Consider the following 19,347-nt stretch of genomic DNA (forward strand, 5'->3'; position numbering starts at 1 on the left):
ATTGTTGTTTACTTTACTGTATGTTTAAGTGTATCCTTGTAGTTGCTGGTTGCTCTGTTCGTAGTGCCTTCTACGGAGTAATTAGCAATTTAAGCTACTATTATTAGTTAATAGTTACCCTTCATCCTTAAATAATTGTTCCTAAATTTTTTTTTACTACTGGTTAATTGTTATGTAATTCTCACATTTGGAGTACCCTAATGGCACATGACCGAAAGACTCTATTCTTTATACTTTGGTTATCATCAAAACTCCCTTGAGTAGGGAAAAAGATAGGAATTACTTGAATTAACATTAAACGAGTGACACCTAAAACACCCTTAAAAAAATTGTTGGCTGTATCAAATATTGGGACACTGACCCTTATAATATGGGGTACATTGAGTAATATTGATCTCATTGACTAGTCTCTCTTGTTCCAAGTAGCACGTGCATATACCAGTATCTGCTAGTGCAAGCTGAAGCACATGCTTGCATTGCTTACACCTGATGTTGTCTTCCATGTATCTGGTTGTGTATTCTGGTTAGTTGCTAGAAACTTCTTCAAATTAATTATTTGCCTTACTGCCACCAAGCTTTGGCATGGTCTAGTGGTGCAAACTCCTTGCTTCAACCTCGATGTCTTGAGTTTGAATCCTCGGGTAGGTTAGGTCTGTGACTCTGCTCTAGCGAATGAAAGGAGTTTATCTTAGTTCGCAAAATGGACTGATTTTGTGCATTTATACTATTTTACTTCAAATTCCTGTTAATAAGGTTACGAGTTCACCCTATTATTTGCGAGATATAAAATATTTCAAAGTTGTACATAATATTAACGTAGGTTTACTTCAAAATCATGTAAATAAGGTTACGAGTCGATCTTGTTAAAATGAGGTCGGAAAAAAAGATGGATGGGGAAAGGAAATAGGGTGCTTGTGTGTTACTCCGAGTAACATACTAACATATACTTCTTATACACTAAATATAGTAGCATGAACTCATGAAGTACTGCTTCTGTTGGCTAATAATTTTTCATTTTGATATATTTTTTTTTAATAATAAGTAGTTGACAGACAGATGGAGGTAGATGCAAGCTTGGCGGTTAATGTCGGAGTAATTATTCATGCTATTGGTCTTAATTTTGCTAGCATTATGGTATTTATGAGATACAATGGATATAAGTACTTAGCACCTTTGCTTGTATTTGAAGTGATTACCACAAATATTTGAAGGTGATATATGTGAATTATTAAGACTGTTTTTTCTTCTCTATTTAGATAAGACCCAAATTTTATTAAAATTCCTTTTAGATAAGACCCAAATTTTTTGAAAAAAAAAAAATAATTTTTTAAAGTTTGGCATCTCTATCAATTTATAATTTTATATGGACACTTGCTTAATATATACTTCCCTTATGAGGATACCTAATGTTCTTTTTCTTACCTTAATTTAAAAAAAATACTATACTAGTGTAAAACTGTAAATGCATTATAGAGATGTTCATTTGAAAAAAAAACACACACACACACAAAAACTATTCTTGTACTCCCATTTTAGGGTAATTAATTGTTTTGTGATCCCATTTTTAAGATTTGGGATAAATAAAAATATATGGATTTTTTTATTTTTATTTTGTACGAGTGTTGGATTATGAGAATTGTACTATTAGTGTGTTCTGGTTAAAAGTTTAAAAAAAAATTAAAAAAAAAAATCTAAATAATGTACTTTGTATTAAATGTGTAAATTATAAACCACTTGCTGGAAAAAAATCATAAAAATTCTGCACTCTTATGCTGCTATATGCTGTATATAATAATTCTCCTCACTTTGAGGCTTTGAGCTGGTTTTTAATCTTTTTCCTTTCAATAATTAAATTATTAGCTTGTTTGTTACTATTGAGAAACCCTAGATTTAACATCTCAATTTCTTATGTACCCAACCATATTATTAACTTATTTTTTTCCAAGGGATCTTGCTTACCAGATTTTTATAGATGCGTATACCTTGACATTTTATATAAATGAATAAAAAAATTATATAGAATTAGAGAGATCTATTACAGATCTTTCTAGGTCTCCCTTCTTAGTAACAAGATTCATATAAATAATTAGTAAAAGATCCATCTCTTAAGTATATCATATATAGTGCTTTGACCTTAAGCTAAGCTCAATTTGCACTTAATTATGCACATGGGATTACCTTCAACAATTGACCCTAAACTAAAGCTGGCATATAATTAAGACACTAATTTTTTCCTTCTATATATACACCTTCTCACCCTTCTAATATCTCTCAAACACCACCTCCAAAATCATTCATTCATTCTAACATCTTCAATACTTCATAAGAAATATCACCATATATCAACCTAATGGCAAGATACACCATTCCCTTCTTGTTGGTATCGATTTCTCTCCTCCTCCTCGCAAGCAATGTTATGAGTTGTCGTCGGTGTTCTAGGGCTAGAGCCTTCACTATCATGTCATGTAGTGCCACTAGCTTCCCCAAAGTGTGTGAAGAGTCCCTAGCAAAATTTGTTAACTCAACCAACCTTGGCCATTTGCAACTAGCTCAGATCGCATTGAGAGTTAGTATAACTGAGGCTAAATTTACAAGATCCTACTTGACCAAATTGGCTAGTAGGCTTGAAATAGCCCATTTGGAAGAGGCCCAAGCCATAGTTGATTGCATAGACCAAATTAATGATAGTGTTGCCCAACTTAGATTATCATTAAAGGAGCTCCGAAAATGTACCAACAAAGTTGGTGTTGATGATTTTATGTGGTATATGAGTAACGTCGAGACTTGGGCTAGTACTGCCCTTACCGATCAAATTAATTGTGCCGCGACTTTTGAAGACAACGTTCATGGGAAGATTGTAAGGAATATGGTTAAGGCAAAGGTTGAAGGCGTTACTAAGGTCACAAGTAATGCTTTGGCTTTGGTTAATCGCTACGTTACAAGACATCGTTTTTCTCGTAGCACCCATCGTCCTTAATTAAGATGGACGTTTTTGTGATGATCATTTTGTTTGCATGGCTAAATGTTCGTTACTAATTAGTCTTATATATACTAAAGTAATTATTATTTCATGGATTTTTAGTTGTATTTTTTTCTGGATCTACAAATGCTTTGTTTGTTGTCTTTACTACAAAGTTTACGCGACCTACAAAGTAAGATGTATAATATGGAAAGATTGTAATTATTGGTAATATTAGCAAAGTTTTGTAATAATGATATTATATGAAAATCGTATGCAAATTGCAACAAAAGGTGGCACTTTCTACTCTATATAAAGTTTGAATGAAGTATGTATCTATGAATTATGAACAATAAGCATTTTCTAAAATCGCTACATCGTGTAAACGTTTATGTTAGTTCATGCTTGAACATATCCCTCGAGCATCTTGATCATGTCTTTTTTTTTTTTTTTTTTTTTATTACAAAGTTCCAAAGAATTACGTGATGTTGATCATCTTGTTATTACGTGATGTTGAGTTGCATTAGATGAACTTGGAAGTGTAACTTATCTTACAAAAATAGTTATATGTATTATTCATACCATATGGCTTATAAAAAGAATTAGTCATATCGATGTACGGAGTACAAAGTAATTTACATATTATTGCGTGATATAATTGTACATGTACATAGTAAATAAAGGGCGGTGATTTGTATTATACGGATCGAGTAATAGCTTGGTATATGATACGAAGTCATGGTGTAAGACCAAACTAGTAAAATGTGACCTGTTATATGAAAACTTAAACATGTAACTCCAGTAAGTTGTGCAAACATTTTTTTATTTTTATTTTTTATTTTTTTTTGGGACAAAGGAGTTGTACAAACATACAGAATAAATAACGTTGAGTTAAAAGTAGATTTTAGTTTAATTAGTTGGTAAATTGAACAAAGTCAACGATGATTACTCCTATGTAGAACTCAAGTTGCGCATGCGCAGCCACGTGATGTTAGAATCCTCCAGAAAAGAAGGTGGAGAAATAAGAAGCAATCACAGCTGTGAAAGAGTTGTTCTAAGGAAGGATACTAAATTTGTTTCATTTGCACACTTTATTAGTCTAGCTTAACTAGAAAAAATAACTATGTATAATTCTTGCTTATTTTAATTACAATTGTCTTTGACTATCTAGCTTAATCTCCACCCATGTATTAAAGTGCAACAACATTAAGTAATTAACCTTAAAATGTGGCAACTCGATGGAATTAATTATTTGAAACCTTGATAATTACTTGTATAGTTGTATTTATATGGGATGTAAAAGTTGATTATATTAATGCGAAAAAGGGTATTGTTAAATTTAATTTCAAGTATCCCAATTTCATGAATTTTGAGAAAAAAAAAGGTGAAATTGTTTTGGTTGATAAATTATGACAATTACACTTTAATTATATAAGGTTTAATTTCCCACAAATATGGATAAAGTAATTTTCCTTGATCTTTCAATGTAACCGTGTAAGTGAAACTTTTTATACTCAACCAAACACCTACCGGCAATTCCTAATTAAGTGTTGAAATTACAATAGAAAATACACTATATGTAATCATACTTCTCATATCTAATCAAACAAGCAAATGATTTGAGATTGTTTTAGTGTTTTTAAACTTCGCATTTAAACCCTATGAGAAAATCAAACCTACAAGTTTTGATTGGAGCAAAAAGTTCCTTAACATTATCACTAAATAAATCCAATAATGCGCAATAAACTCCAATTTGTCACTTGCCAACCAAATTCCACAAAAAAAAAAAAAAAAAAAAAAAAAAAAAAAAACTGATATTTGTAATAGATGAAACTTCAAAACGAAAAAAAAAATAAAATTGAAATAAGTTATTATCAATAAATTACCCTTTCAATGATGAATATACTAATAAACTTATGAAAATATTTCATTAATAAGTTTGTGACAGTTTCCTAACACATGTATCTCAATTCTCAATTGTTACATAAGGGATAACTAAGTCAAATAAGTTTAAATGAATATTACACTATTATCAAAAGTAATACACTAGGTTATAGTTAAGATTTAATCAATTTTCTCATGTACATGATAATTTATTTTTTAGAACTTAAGTAGAAAAGTCTCTTATTGAGATCAAACATTGAAAAAGATGTATCAAGACCTAAACTTTATTATATGAGGCATGGTGGACAAATTTTGATTGATGAGTGAATCTTTAGTAGCAAGCTCAGGTAACATTAAGTGACTGAAATCGAGTTATATTTTGTAGTTTATTTTTTTGTTGAATTTGACTCATTATTTTTGTCCAATCTTATGTCATTTAAACCTCCCTTATATTCACTAAAATTTTTGTTAACTAGGCTCAATTTTTTCCTATAGGTGTTATTGGCGTGGCGGACAGAAGCAAAACAAACCTTTCTAACCACGACATATTTCGAGAATTGTTAACTCAAAGTCTTTCAATCCAAAGTTTCAAACCGATTGCATAGCACATAACCCAAAATTTCAAACATATCGCCCTCAGACATGACCTGAACCGAATCAACCTTAATCGTACCCATTTCAATTTTCAACCACCCAATCATTCACTCTAATATTAGGAACACTAAAGCCCAATAAAATTATAAACTCACTATCAAGTGTGTAACTGGTGGCGGGAAACAGAAACACGAGAAAAAATGGTGGTGATGGAAGATACAACAGCAGCAAAGCTTGACAACAATGGCGAAGAAGTTGCAAATGAGAAGGTTGAAGAAGATGACGAACACGATTGCAAAGAAAGGGTTTTGCAAAAGTACTTCCTTCAAGAATGGAATGTCGTCAAATCCATTCTCGACGACATCGTTTCCGCTGGTCGTGTCACCGATCTTTCTCTGCTTACAAGATCCGCTCCATTGTAATCTCTCTTTCCCTCTTTCAATCATTGATTATCTTTCCTACATTTGATTGTTATTTATTGTTGTTTTGATTCGTAATTTTGTTGATAGGAGCTGATTTTAGGGTTTTTTTTTGTTATAAATTGATTGTTAAAGTAAGTGTTGCATTTGAATGGAGCTGTTTTTTTTAATCAATGTATTGTGTTTTCATTAGTAATTATCTGTATATGATGAATTGATCTGCGTATTAGTTTCGAGTAATTCAATTTAGTGATTACAGTTGCCTACCTTATAGTTGTATTGGTTGTTCATTAGAGCTGATTATTTTTTTTTATAGTTGCGGTTATCTGAATTTGGCTTCCGTGTTGTCGATGATTTCAAAGAGTGGAATGCGTCAATGCGTGGATGTATAGGAATATTTTTCGACTTGTGTTGCAATGCCATTTTTTTTTGTTGAATTATGTAAAGGAAAACAAGAAATCAGTTGGGGACGGGTCAATAGGATATAATTTAGGTCTGAGTGACATTATGGAGATTTATACAATTATGAGATATCTTTTGGATATAGATTTGTGAGTGTTGGTAAGAGTAGAGATTAGTTGGGTTGGAAGAAAGGGGAGGGGGGTCTTTGAACAGTTATACTGTTGCAAGGTTTCTTGTCTGGTCTGGCATTTATTTTGGGACTATAAATTACTAAGAATGGTAGGATTATGATTAATTTTTTTTATCAAGGAATATCCCAGTCAAAGTGTAGAGATTTTTCTCATAGTTCAAGTGATGTATCACTTGTGGGAATAAAATTCATACCTATCCACAGGGCCTCTCCTGATTTCTAAGATAATATCCACAGGCTACAAATGGTTCGATCTTCATTTAAGGGTGCTCGTCAATCTGTTATAAAGGCAATTACTTGATATTGTGGTAGCATCCTTATTTCAAGATGCTCTTTAGCACTCGTTTTTCTCCGTATTACCTCTTCTAATGTGCTAAAAACACTTAGATATCTTCCTGTGCAATACTCTTGTGTGTCAGCATGGAGTTGTTTGCAGGACTCTGTAGCCATGGGATTGATAAAGAAATGTGAAAGCTTTAATTTCTCATAAAACTTGTCAACATGGGGACTATGCTAGTCCCAGAAAATTTAATTTGGTTATAGATTATCCTGCAGGCTTATCCAATCCGGTCATTTTGTGGCCTTTTGTTGGTGTTTTAATATCATTTTGAGGCTACCCATTATTTCTATTGGTCATTGACGCTGTGTTTCTTGCTTGCTTCTCCAAAGTACTGAAGATTGTTTAATTGTATTGTGTAGATGGACAAGTATCAGGAGGAAGGACAACTATTGGAGCCTTACCTTGAAAGCATAGTTTCTCCTTTGATGTTCATCATCCGTTCTAAAAATAATTGAACTAGGAACAGAGTCTGACGAGATTCTTGAAGTGGTCAAGCCTGTTTGCATAATAATCTACACATTAGTTACTGTTTGTGGATACAAGGCTGTTACCAAGTTTTTCCCGCATCAGGTTTCTGACTTAGAACTTGCTGTATCTCTCCTAGAGAAGTGCCATCTTCAAATACGACAACATCCCTGCGCCATGAAAGCACTGGAGAGATGGAAGCAAAATGTGTTATACTATTGTGGCTATCTATCTTGTTCTGGTTCCGTTTGACATATCTTCAGTTGACACAAGTATTGCACAAACTGGCCATTTAAAAGGAGATGAGCCATCACCCCTGGTACTTAGGATATTGGAGTTCTGCAAGGATTATCTTTCAAATGCAGGCCCCATGCGTACCATTTCTGGCTTGCTACTCTCAAGACTTTTGACACGCCCTGATATGCTGAAGGCTTTTATCAGGTTTCTTCTTAAGATCACTCTTCTATTGATTAATGTTTCAAGTCTTTGAGTGGAAGAAAGAATAGGTGTATGCTAGGATGGAGGTGCTGCTTGCGTGTGGGGTTGAGGATGATCTGATTTTATCATCTTAGATCATACATCCTCTGTTAGCCTCTTGGCACGTAGTTCAAGAAAGATATTAGAGAAGGTAATTGTACAATTGAATCAAAATAAATCAAACCCCGATAAAAAGATAGTGTTGGTATATTAAGGTATAAAGTGTTAGTTTTATTAAGCTGTCTTTAACTTCTCTAAAATCTTCCTAAAACTGCGTGCGCTCCAGGTAAAATTGAGTAGCTGCCATAGATGATTTACTTATGCATATGGGCTGCAGATAGAGCAGTCAGAATATGAGATATCAGGGATCATCGTCAGGTTGCTTATTGTTTGAATCGGTGATTGGTGTTGCTCTGCTCTTAGATTTCTTGGATTATGCAGAGTGCATTACTTCTAATGAAATTTGGGTTGTTTGTATAACTAATCGCTAGATGACTTTTGACTAGATGCAAATTTAGGTGAATTTTCTTCATTGTTGCTTACTTTTAAGGCCTTCCTCATTTTATATTTTTTGAAGAATTCTAAGGAATGCAACACCTTTCCTCACATCTCTATTTTTAAGTAGTTGCGACTTGGAATGATGCCTCATCCATTACGAATCCCTTATTAAAAAATATTTTAAAAAAAGAAGAAAGATTTTAGATAAAGAAGTCATTTTTAGGGGATAGAGTCCGAAAAGAATTTTCTTAAATGGAAGTTGAAATTACTGCATTCTGCAATTTGAAGAGAAGCTAGTGATAGGCTTACATAAAATTTCACATATAAAAAAAAGAGATGTCAATTCGTAGAATGGTTACTACCTGAGCAAATTTATAAAAGGACTATGTCGATTTGCTTTTAGGAGTTTGCTTAATAAGAGGCTGTATCAGCTGTCAACCCGAGAAAAGTTGTTAAAGAAATGGGAATTGCTAACTACCTGTTCAAATTTATGCATAAAACTTGAGAGTGACATGGAGTAGGGAGATTCCACTGAACAGGAATGCTTCCTGTCCCTATAGTTTATTTTGCATCTGAATGTGGCCATCCATGTGCTGTCCTACAACTCAAGCCGGTTGTGTATGATTAGCAAGCCTTGCGATTATAATTTCACAAGTAGTCCTTCTCTTTCTGCACCTATGGGGGGTATTTCCTGAGCTTTAGGTCATCAAATGAAAAGTAATGGGGAATTTGAGCGTAATGTGAACCTTCTCAGATACACTTTCTACCTAATATTAATTGTCATATCTAGGGCATTTAACAAGAATAAGTAATCAACATTAGATTTGTTGCTTTACAACAGTTTTCTCTTAGCATTAGAAACTTGAAAAACATTTAGGGACATTTAATAAAGGAAAAAAAGAAGAGAATATCAGTTGACAGAGTGATTACTTTTAGGTGTTTTATAATGACTAACTTTTAGTTATTTTGTTACCTTTTTTCAGTAAATCATCTTTGGTGTAATCTTTTTTGAACATATTTGACTTGCTTCTTGATTTATCTTTGAAGGAAAAATTAACCACTCAACTCAATGGAATTAAAAAATCTGATTTGTTTTTCAGCTTCACTGAATGGACCATGAAGTATTGTCTCTGTCATCTGATAATGTCATGGACATTTCCGTTTGCTTGGTGCTGTGGAAGCTTTGGCTGCCGTTTTAAAGGTTGATTCTTGCTTATTATACTGGTTTCTCTTTATTGGCTGAACTATTGTTTTTATTTTTTGTTGGTTGGTAGTTTGGGGAAGGGGGTAGGGGAGGGGATCAAACAATTGGCAAGATAGAAGGACTTTTAGAATTGATATTTCTATACATCTAATGGGGTGTCTAATAACTCTGTTAGGATCTGAATTACTCCATGTTATTCTTAGTTCCTCTTTCTTTAGACTCAAAGCTGAGTTTGCCACACAGTAATTACAGATAATGTTTGATGCAGGCTGGTAGCAAAAGTCCTACTTGATGTGGTTCCATTGTCTGGAATGATGTATCTGCCTTGATGAAGTCCAGTGTGGCAGGGAGAAGCCCTTTGCTTCGCAAGTATCTTGTAAAGCTAACTCAGCGTATAGGTCTTGTTTGCCTTCCTCATCGTTCTCTATCTTGGCATTATAAGGTCAGGACAGCTGAAACTCCTAGTTCTTTGATTCTGTAACTGTGCACTTCCTTTGCTTGTGTGTTCCTGGATCGTGAACATAATTCATTATTTGATAATATCTCTTCCATGTTGCAAAATATTATGTATTTTTGACCCTTTTTGTGATGGAGAAAAATTAGTATAGGAAAAGGATTTACTCTTCTCTTCTAGTCAGAGGTGGATTATGAGATTGAGTGTTTCCCTTATTTTTTGAGTTACTCATTCAGCAAGTTTGATAGTTGTCTAATTTGTATAGCAATTTAGGATTCACTTTTAATTTTAACCCGCAAGTCTCCAAACCTTTAATAATACTCAAATTTAGTTAATTTCTAATTAAAAAAAAAAAAAAAAAAACTTGACATAGTAACTTCCGGTCTCTCCGAACATTTATTAACTTTCAGTCTTCCACTTATCATATCTGCAAAAAAAAAAAAATGTAATAATAAAAACTGACGTGTATATGATTAATGTACCTCGTGTGCGAGTATATTCTAGTTTTAAATATTTGCTGAGAGAGTGTAATCGCCCCCACCTCCTAAGATAGGGCGAAAGTGTTTCATCAAAATAACAGTATGAACATATATAACGGTATGAGATGAGGAACCCTTCATAATTTAGTAATCTAGTGTCTTTATGGGTCAAGGTGGCTGGGGCTTTAAGAATTATTTGATTAGATAGGCTTGAAGAAATTGACATGATTTGTAATTTAGTTTTCTTATCACGCTTCTCTTTCACTACTAATTTTTTTTTTCACTGGATAATATGTTCTAATTTCTGAAACATATATAATTATAAAAACAAATTATGGTTTGTCTCATTTTTGTCAAGAAGCTCACATATATATGCTTCTCTGCAGGGTAAAGTCGCATCACTGGGACAGGATCTATTAACCAATGATGTGAAAGGAACAGATCACTGCTGTGATGGTGCTGATATGAAATCATCCAGTATAGATCAAAGCATGAACAGTGAAGAAATGAAGGCATGGATGTTCCAGAACTTGTAGAAGAGATTATTGAAGTGCTACTGACTGGCTTGAAAGATACGGTATGTTTGAAGGGTGAGATTCTTTTTCTTTTATCCAATTTCCATTGCACTCTTGTGCATTAAACTCGGAAACAGAAATCATATTGCATGATGCCTCAATATTGCATGGTCTTAACAAGAGAGCTCTCTAAATAGGTCTTGTGTTTGTACTGGTTTTGGAGGCTATACACATAAATGTTGTTTTAAAAAAAAGATTTATTAAAAATTAAAGCAGTAATTCATTCACTAGGACCAATTTTTTCATTACAATCCCAGACTAGGCTGCCAAATTAAATGACATGTCATCTAGCCTGAACTCAAATGAATTACCCTTCGAAAACAGAACATGCTATGCAGGAATCAACATTTTGAATGCTTCTTTTTCCTGCTATCTCAATAGCATACATAGATTGCGCTGAGCAACTCGTCAAGATCGTCTGAAGTACTTTTTTCTGTCAAAATTTTGCAACCAAACAACCTCAAGGTCTCAAGATGAGCAGCCAAGCCATTGAAGAATATCTTTCCAAACATTCTTACTAAAATCACACTCAAAGATTTGTGCACCATATTTTCCACAGCCCTTTCATGCAAAACACAATAGGATCATGATTAATTCCAAATTTTACAATTCTGTATCCATATCCTCTTTTATGGGACAAACACAGCTCTTGGGCTGGTCCTATTTGAACACACCTGATTTTTCCATTGGACCTTTACCCCTCTATGTTTCATGTTGGCATGTTAAATGCAAAATTTCCCATCAATTACTACTGGTTGCCAGCTTGTAACTTTGTAGATGAGGTCAATGATCCTTAGCCAACACCACCCTTTTCATCATCCATGACATACTACTCCAGACATTAAAATCCCACAAAATTTGATGATTAATATAGTAAAGGGATCCATCTTGAATTTGAAGATCAAATGAGTTCAAAATTGCCGATCCATGGCAAGTAGACATGTTCTCAATACCCATATTTAGCCGTGGTAACTTAATACACATCATCATTTGCCTTAGTCTATGCCAGCCCTTTAGATGCTTTCTTAGCTTAGCTTGAATCTGTCAGTTCAGTGTTCATCTAGCTCCTGTATATTTACATTACATAATAGGACGCGTTAAGAAAAGTAAGCTGAGCAAGAAATGCATGCTCAAGGCTTTCTTGCTGAAAGGACTGAGGATGCAGTGGTTTTTCCATAAGGCTAATGAATGGCCCAAGTTTTTCCTCGTACTCTCTTACCGAAGAATAATTTTTCTTCTGTGTTATGTATTTAGTGCTTTGTTTCTCTTAGTTAAATTGATAAGTTTAATTAATCCATGATTTTTGAGGCACCACCTAATATATCCACCTGAATTTTAGCCATGCTTCTGGTTTTCAACATCCTTGCAGTGATATTATAATAAAAAATTTCAGGACACTGTTGTCCGTTGGTCTGCAGCGAAAGGTATTGGCCGTGTACCTCACGTCTCACATTTTCCCTCTCTGATGAAGTCCTTTCATCTGTGCTGGAGTTATTTTCACCTCGTGAGGTAGGCTGTCTTTGCTTTAGTAATAAATTTTGCATGATGATTTCCAAATTGAAATCTACTTTCACTGGACTTTGCAAATTATGTTGCTTATCAGTGCCCCTTTCATCCTTTGTTCATGGGTGACTCCTCTGTGGTGTCATTTTTGATATATATCTCTTGTCAAATAAAAACCGTCTATGTGCTATTTTATGAGTTTTTTTTACTCTCAGAACTTTTATTCACATAAGATTTTGAAATGAACTGAGTCTGTACATGTGCCAGGCCTCTAAGACTTGGATACAGTTTCATTTAACATAGATATGTTTCACCTTTTAGCCCTTCCTTTGTGGGGCCGTTGGAGACCTTTTGTCTTCGTATCAATTTCTGGAGCATTATGAAGCTTCAACAGTTAGAGATTATTATTTACATTGTATATGTATATGTAATATGCTGAAAATTAATTGGCTTTTCTGGCTATTCTTTCCAGGGAGATGGTTCATGGCATGGAGGCTGCCTAGCTTTAGCTGAACTTGCTCGTCGGGGGTTGCTGTTGCCAATTAGTCTTCCAAAAGTTGTCAATGTTGTTGTTAAGGTTAGATCATCTGGTATAGAGATGTTATGACAAATAAATTGAAAGATCATCTCTTAGTCTTTTGGTGTCTTTAAAAATTTCAAACAATACCAACTACATCCATACTTAGCTTACTAGATGAGCTGAATTACAGTACCAACACATGGACTATATGTTTTTATGTTAACATGTGCAGTGCATGAAAACAAAACTAACACTTTCTAGCTATAGGCCGCCTAGGCAACCCCTTTTTTTTTTTTTTTCCTTTCCAAAAGAACCGGTGCCCTAAATGAACGAATTGAAAACAAGATATAGGTAGTAATAGTGACAACTAATGCAGAAACAAGTAAATAACAGTTTTGATAAAATTAATGTTCTCTATGGTCTTTTAAACTCTCTATGCCATCCTATTCCTAGTGGATATGTATCTTCCATAGCCTTAAAATCTTTAAAAAAGAACAATGTTGAACATGTAGCACATGGTTTGAAGAATATGTTTATATGTCTACTTAGATCCCCCCCCCTGATTTTTAAGATTCACAGATTAATCAAATCTTGTAGAATTAAGTCTGGATGGCTCAAATGGAGAGCAGCGACTGGGTTTATGTGTGGTTGTGATCATAGCTTGTCTTTACGGTAAAAGAAATTTTTTACCATAAAACAATTAGAACATGGTTATCAAACGGGTTAGGATGTTGGGCTTTTTAAGGAGCATGTTAAGATGAGTGTAGAAGAGATTTGTAAGTTGGGATGGATGGAAACACATTGGGGGAGAAATGTAGATAGATGGTGGAAAGTTGAGTTGCAAATATAGGATAGAATAGGGAGAATTGACACATTGGTTTGGTTTTGTAAAACATCGACCTCAAGGATGCACTGGTAAAGAAGGTGGAGGGTCAAGATGAAAAAGATCTTAAAAGAAGCTGAGGTAGGTCAGAGAAGACTTGTAAGGATGCAGTTAAAAACAATCCATGAAAAGCAGTTTTGCAAACCATTTAACCATGTAGCCCTGGATAGAATCGTAGAAGTGAAGTTGGATGAGTTTTTGTGAAGGACCTCATCCAACTCCATCCTTTTAGAAAAAAGGCTTTTTTTTTGGGGGCTATGCAATGACTATTCATTAATTTCATTTTTACAGGCACTGCATTATGATGTTCGAAGGGGCCCACATAGTGTTGGGGCTCATGTTCGCGATGCTGCTGCTTATGTTTGTTGGGCATTTGGTCGTGCATACTACCATGCTGACATGAGAAGCATACTGGAACAACTTGCTCCTCATCTTTGACAGTTGCTTGTTATGACCGTGAGGTGGCTTATCTATTGTGTATTTATACTTGGATTGATTCTTGTTGCCAGCTGAATCTTTAAAAATGTGATTCAGGTGAACTGTAGAAGAGCAGCTGCAGCAGCCTTTCAGGAAAATGTAGGAAGACAAGGAAATTACCCGCATGGTATTGACATTGTGAATACTGCTGATTACTTTGCTCTTTCATCACGTGCAAACTCATATCTAATGTGGCCGTTGGCATTGCTAAGTATGAGGGTATCTTTACCCTTTTGTGGATGAACTGCTAAAAGCAAAATGTGTCACTGGGTATGAATTCCTAAATTTGACTCTCCTACCATATATGTGTACTGTTTCGCTTAAAGACATTTCATGTCATTTAAGTTGTAATATTGCTCATTCTTTATATTGCATGATGATGTTGTCTTGCTATCAGTATAATGTCATTCTCTCATTTTCAAACCTTGCGAATTGGATATTTAATTACCTGATTGGCTTAAAATTTCTAGAGGTTGTAGCCCCAAAGCATCTTCTCTGCTTCCTCTCGTTTGCAATTCCTTCCCTTGCCTTTTGTATATTCCAGCTATGCATGACATAATTAATGTGCTTAACTGCCCTCTGGCTTACGTTTTTTTTTTATCCCCTTCGCTCTCTGTGCTGTGAAATATTACAGCATATCCTCCATTAATCAGTACTCTTATAGGGAGCTGTTGATCTTATTCTTTTGAATGCACTTAAGCTGTCAGTTATTCTAGTTTGTTGGGGCATGAAATCTCTTGCTTGCTTCTTGAGAATGGGTTTCGGTTGCTGGAGGGGGATCTTGAACGAAAATTTTAAATGGAAATTTAGGCCAAGTACTCTTTAATTAAGAAAGAATAATATCCACTACTCCAGTGAAAAATAGTTATAATCATTAGTTGTTTGTTTAATCAGCAAAATTCAGTTTAATTTCTGAGTAAGTTTTGATCAGTGAAATTAGTTTTTATTGGTAAAACTCAGTATTAATCTGTAACTGCTCATGAGAGAATCAATTGAATAAGTAAAAAGAATAGTATCAGTTTTGATAAGATTTACTTGGTAAAAACTGAATCCAGTAAACATCAGGTGAAGTGAGCTGGCCTTAATGTAGTGATATAACTTATTTATATATCAAATACTTAAGTGACTATGAATGTACAATACACATCACTTTAGGGGCCAAGTTGGGCCTAACTTTGCACATATGGACTCATATAGTCACATCAATCAAATTTGTAATTTTTAGCTTAAACAGTTATATGTAAAACTTGCTGGAGCCTGAAGAAACAATCTTGATTATTGTCATATGCGCATGTATATCTAGTGGTATAATGCCATTATATACATCATTTCCATTATGTGTAATATTACCAACTCAGGTCTTTTCTTTGTATTTTTTTATGCAAAATTTTGCTATAATTTGACTCTTGTATATATTTTCAGGATAAAGGCTTAAGGGAACTAGCTGCTAAAGCCCTTTCTGCCCTTGTAAGTTATGATCCAGAGCATTTTGCAAACTCTGTCCTAGGAAAATAATACCGAGCACACTATCAACTGATTTGTGCATGCGCCATGGTGCAACATTAGCAGCTGGAGAAGTTGTTTTGGCTCTACATAAGCTCAATCATACCCATTCTGCTGGTTAGTTTTCCTTCATGTATGCTTTTGCAGATAGTATCTTTATCTTTATGAGGAGAGACTTTCTCCTGTACAAAATAGATTGCAGTGTTCCTATTCAATAGATTTCATTGAATTAATTTACTTCTTAACATCAGAATTTTCTGTTTGTAGTTTACTTCTGGCATCCTCCTTTTAAGCTTACTTTTTGATCTTACTGTCAGAAAGTTTTTTTTGCATATTACTACATTTTAATTGTGATTTTGAATTTTTAAATGAAAACTTTATGCTTATTACTGTAAACAACTCATAAATGGATCTCACATTATTTTTGGATTAAGGCTTCGATGTTGTTGTTGTATGGACCTCACTATACCTCAGATTTATGTTTTTTGGCCTTCATTGAAGTGGATAACCCTTTCTGCAGAAATGTCTCTACTGTATATTTCGTGATGGGTAAATTATGGACAAGGGGTGGGGAGGGTTAGGAGAAAAAAAAAAGAACTACAGGGAAATTTGGGGCAAATCAAAATCCTTGAAGAAGAAACTGAAATAAGAACTTGACAGGATTTTCAAATCTAACTGTCAATTTAAGTGGAGCAAAAAGACTGGAAACAGGTTTGCGGATGCAACTGAGAGATGATAGATGATGTTGATGGGTGAGATGGTCAGAAGATGGAGGGAATTTTCTTTTTTTCTTTTTGAAGTGTAAGGGATAATCATGGTTAACTTAAGTTAAATTTAAACGGATTTATGAACTAAAAATTTATCATTTAGGTCATGTTGTAGAAAATTAGTAACACAGGGCTGCCATGGAAATTTCAAAATATTATGGCTAACAAATGGAATGAGTAATAATTAATGGCCACTTATGAAAATTTCCCTTTCATTTTTTTATGTCTAAAATGCTGAACGCAAGTGAATCTATATTGTTGAACAAAAATTAGCCAATGCTGAGCTGTTTAGCTTTTAAAACTTTGCTCTGAATATGGAATGTTCTAATCTTTTCTTCATTTTGCCAACTTTCTTGAATTCCTAATGGCTGCTAGTATGCTACCCATAGGATCTCATTTTGATAGAGTTAGTGAGTTTGTTTATGTTTTGGCTGTAAACAATGAGCAATCATACTAGTACCATTGTCTGAGCTCCAAAGTTTTGCTCTCCCACTTCAATCTTTCTAATATATTTGTTTGAGTGCTCAAAATTAGTCTGGCCTCCTGAACTGTAATAAAAGGCACAAGAGTCTTGACTTTTATTTTTGTTTTATTTTAATATTTGAAGTTTTTCCTTCTAGAGTTGCAAGTCTTGCAACTACTTTCTAATACATCTTCATTGGCTAGGTATATTCCAGATTCCTTCTAAGAAAATCTGATCAATTTTTCTTGTTTCCTGTAATAGTTGGAATTGTTAGTAGTGTATTGTTAAAAAAATTCTTCAGCTTCTTATAGTCCTTTGCGGTTTTGTAGTTTATACCGAACATTCTCTCTGATCTGATATACAGTATGTTTAGATCTTATTCTCTGATTGTGAATTATGGGACCTGACCCTTCTTTGCTGTAATTGGTCTTATTGAAATTTTCTGTATCCAAAGATTTAAAAGATAAATTTAAATAAAATTAAAAGTTAAACTTTTGTATTTGCTATTGCAGATAAGCAGAAACAACTTGCTGCCTTGTCCCTGCTATTGAAAAAGCACGTCTTTATCGTGGAAAGGGTGGAGAAATAATGCGTGCAGCTGTTTCTCGGTTCATTGAGTGCTCCTCTTTGGCCCATATACAATTACCAGACAAATAAAACAAAGTTTGCTTGAAACACTCAATGAGAATCTAAGGCATCCAAATTCTCAGATACAGGTCAATCTTCTACCTGTGTGTGTTTGTGATTACAACTTAGTCCGAAACCTCACTTTATTATTTAATGTGTTGAGTAGATAGCTGCTGTTGATGCCTTGAAACACTTTGTTCCGGCTTACCTTCAACCGACTAATGGTAAAGGCTCTTCTGATATTACATCAAAGTATATCGAGCAGCTGAGTGATTCTAATGTCGCGGTAAGACGAGGCGCTGCATTGGCACTTGGTATTTTACCCTGCGAATTCCTTGCTAAAAGATGGAAGGATGTACTCATAAAGCTCTCAAAGTCGTGTGAAATTGAGGTAACGAAACCTTCTTTATGCCTTTTTTCTCAGAAAATTTAAGGTATTGGAGAAGCTAAAAGGACTGGACTTTCAGGAAAATCCTGATGATCGGGATGCTGAAGCACGGGTAAATGCTGTCAAAGGTCTTGCTGCTGTATGTGAAAGTTTGGCTGACTCAAGAGCCACATCATCTCTGCATATTAGGGAAGATGATATGGCTCTTTCTCTTCTCATTAAGAATGAAGTTATGAGGAGTTTGTTTAAAGCCCTTGATGATTATTCGTGGACAACAGAGGTGATGTTGGTTCTTGGGTTCGTGAGGCTGCTATGGTTGCCCTTGAGAGATGCACGTATATACTTTGTAGAAGTGATGCTGTAGGCGATCAAAGAGAAATAGAAGCATCTTCACAAGTCCAGAACTTGATGCAATCAGAAAAAACCAGGTGAACTCATTGTTCAATGAGAACTAGCTATCAATCTAGTCGGAGGAATTCTCAAGCAAGCTGCAGAAAAAATGGACAAGTTGAGAGAAATTGCTGCCAAGGTTCTTCAAAGAATTCTTTACAACAAAACAATATTCATCCCCTTCATACCTTACAGGGAAAGTTGGAAGAAATTGTACCTAATGATGCAGATTTGAAGTGGGGTGTAAGTATGTTTTCATTGTTTTATATCAATCTTGTGAGAGATTGATTGTTTCCTGATGGAGAGTTTTCTTGCAGGTAGCTACTTTCTCATATCCTCGTTTTATACAATTACTTGAGATTAGATGTTACAGTAGATTTTTACTATCTGGACTGGTTGTAGCGATTGGTGGGTTACAAGAGTTTCTTGGAAAAGCATCACTTGCAGCTTTATTAGATTATCTGCTAGTTACCAAAGCTCAAAATGCTGATGAAAGAGTCTCCCGTGAACTTAATCTTTCCACAGACATACTTTGGGTCCTGCAGGAATATAAAAGATGTGATAGAGTCATCACACCAACTATGAAGGTAAGTTTGCTGCTGAAGTACTTTTGAGGTGGTATCTTTATTATTATCAACAGATAACTTTTATGCCAATTGAGCCTGTCTGAAGGTGTTTAGATAGCTTAGTATCACGCAAATCTTCTGAGCATTAGAATTCAAGTTTAAAGGATGCAGTTTTTGGTGTTTTATTATAGATTTTGGTGCTTCCAATCCCTTTTGCTGACTGTGGTGGCAGCGAGACTTTGTGTATATACTTTTCATCGTATCTTGAAATATAAATTAGAATTATGATATTTTTTTGATGGCATGCTGTCCTGTAAAGA

General features: G+C 34.4%; 1 protein-coding gene and 1 pseudogene across 1 annotated transcript; both read left to right on the forward strand.

The window, feature by feature from the left end:
• Window positions 1-2,172: 2,172 nt before the first annotated feature.
• On the forward strand, window positions 2,173-3,328 carry LOC110703527 (pectinesterase inhibitor 9-like). The gene has a single exon (XM_021881326.1). The coding sequence runs from the start codon at window positions 2,351-2,353 to the stop codon at window positions 2,975-2,977; it is 627 nt and encodes a 208-aa protein (XP_021737018.1). The 5' UTR covers window positions 2,173-2,350; the 3' UTR covers window positions 2,978-3,328.
• A 2,204-nt stretch (window positions 3,329-5,532) lies between these two features.
• Window positions 5,533-19,141, forward strand: LOC110703528 (annotated as a pseudogene).
• Window positions 19,142-19,347: the final 206 nt, after the last annotated feature.

The sequence above is a fragment of the Chenopodium quinoa genome, unplaced genomic scaffold, assembly GCF_001683475.1.
Source record: "Chenopodium quinoa cultivar QQ74 unplaced genomic scaffold, ASM168347v1, whole genome shotgun sequence".
Classification (NCBI taxonomy): domain Eukaryota; kingdom Viridiplantae; phylum Streptophyta; class Magnoliopsida; order Caryophyllales; family Amaranthaceae; genus Chenopodium; species Chenopodium quinoa.

Excerpts from the sequence above, each read along its gene's own strand:
- LOC110703527 (XM_021881326.1), top strand. The coding sequence starts at position 2,351 with ATGGCAAGATACACCATTCCCTTCTTGTTGGTATCGATTTCTCTCCTC.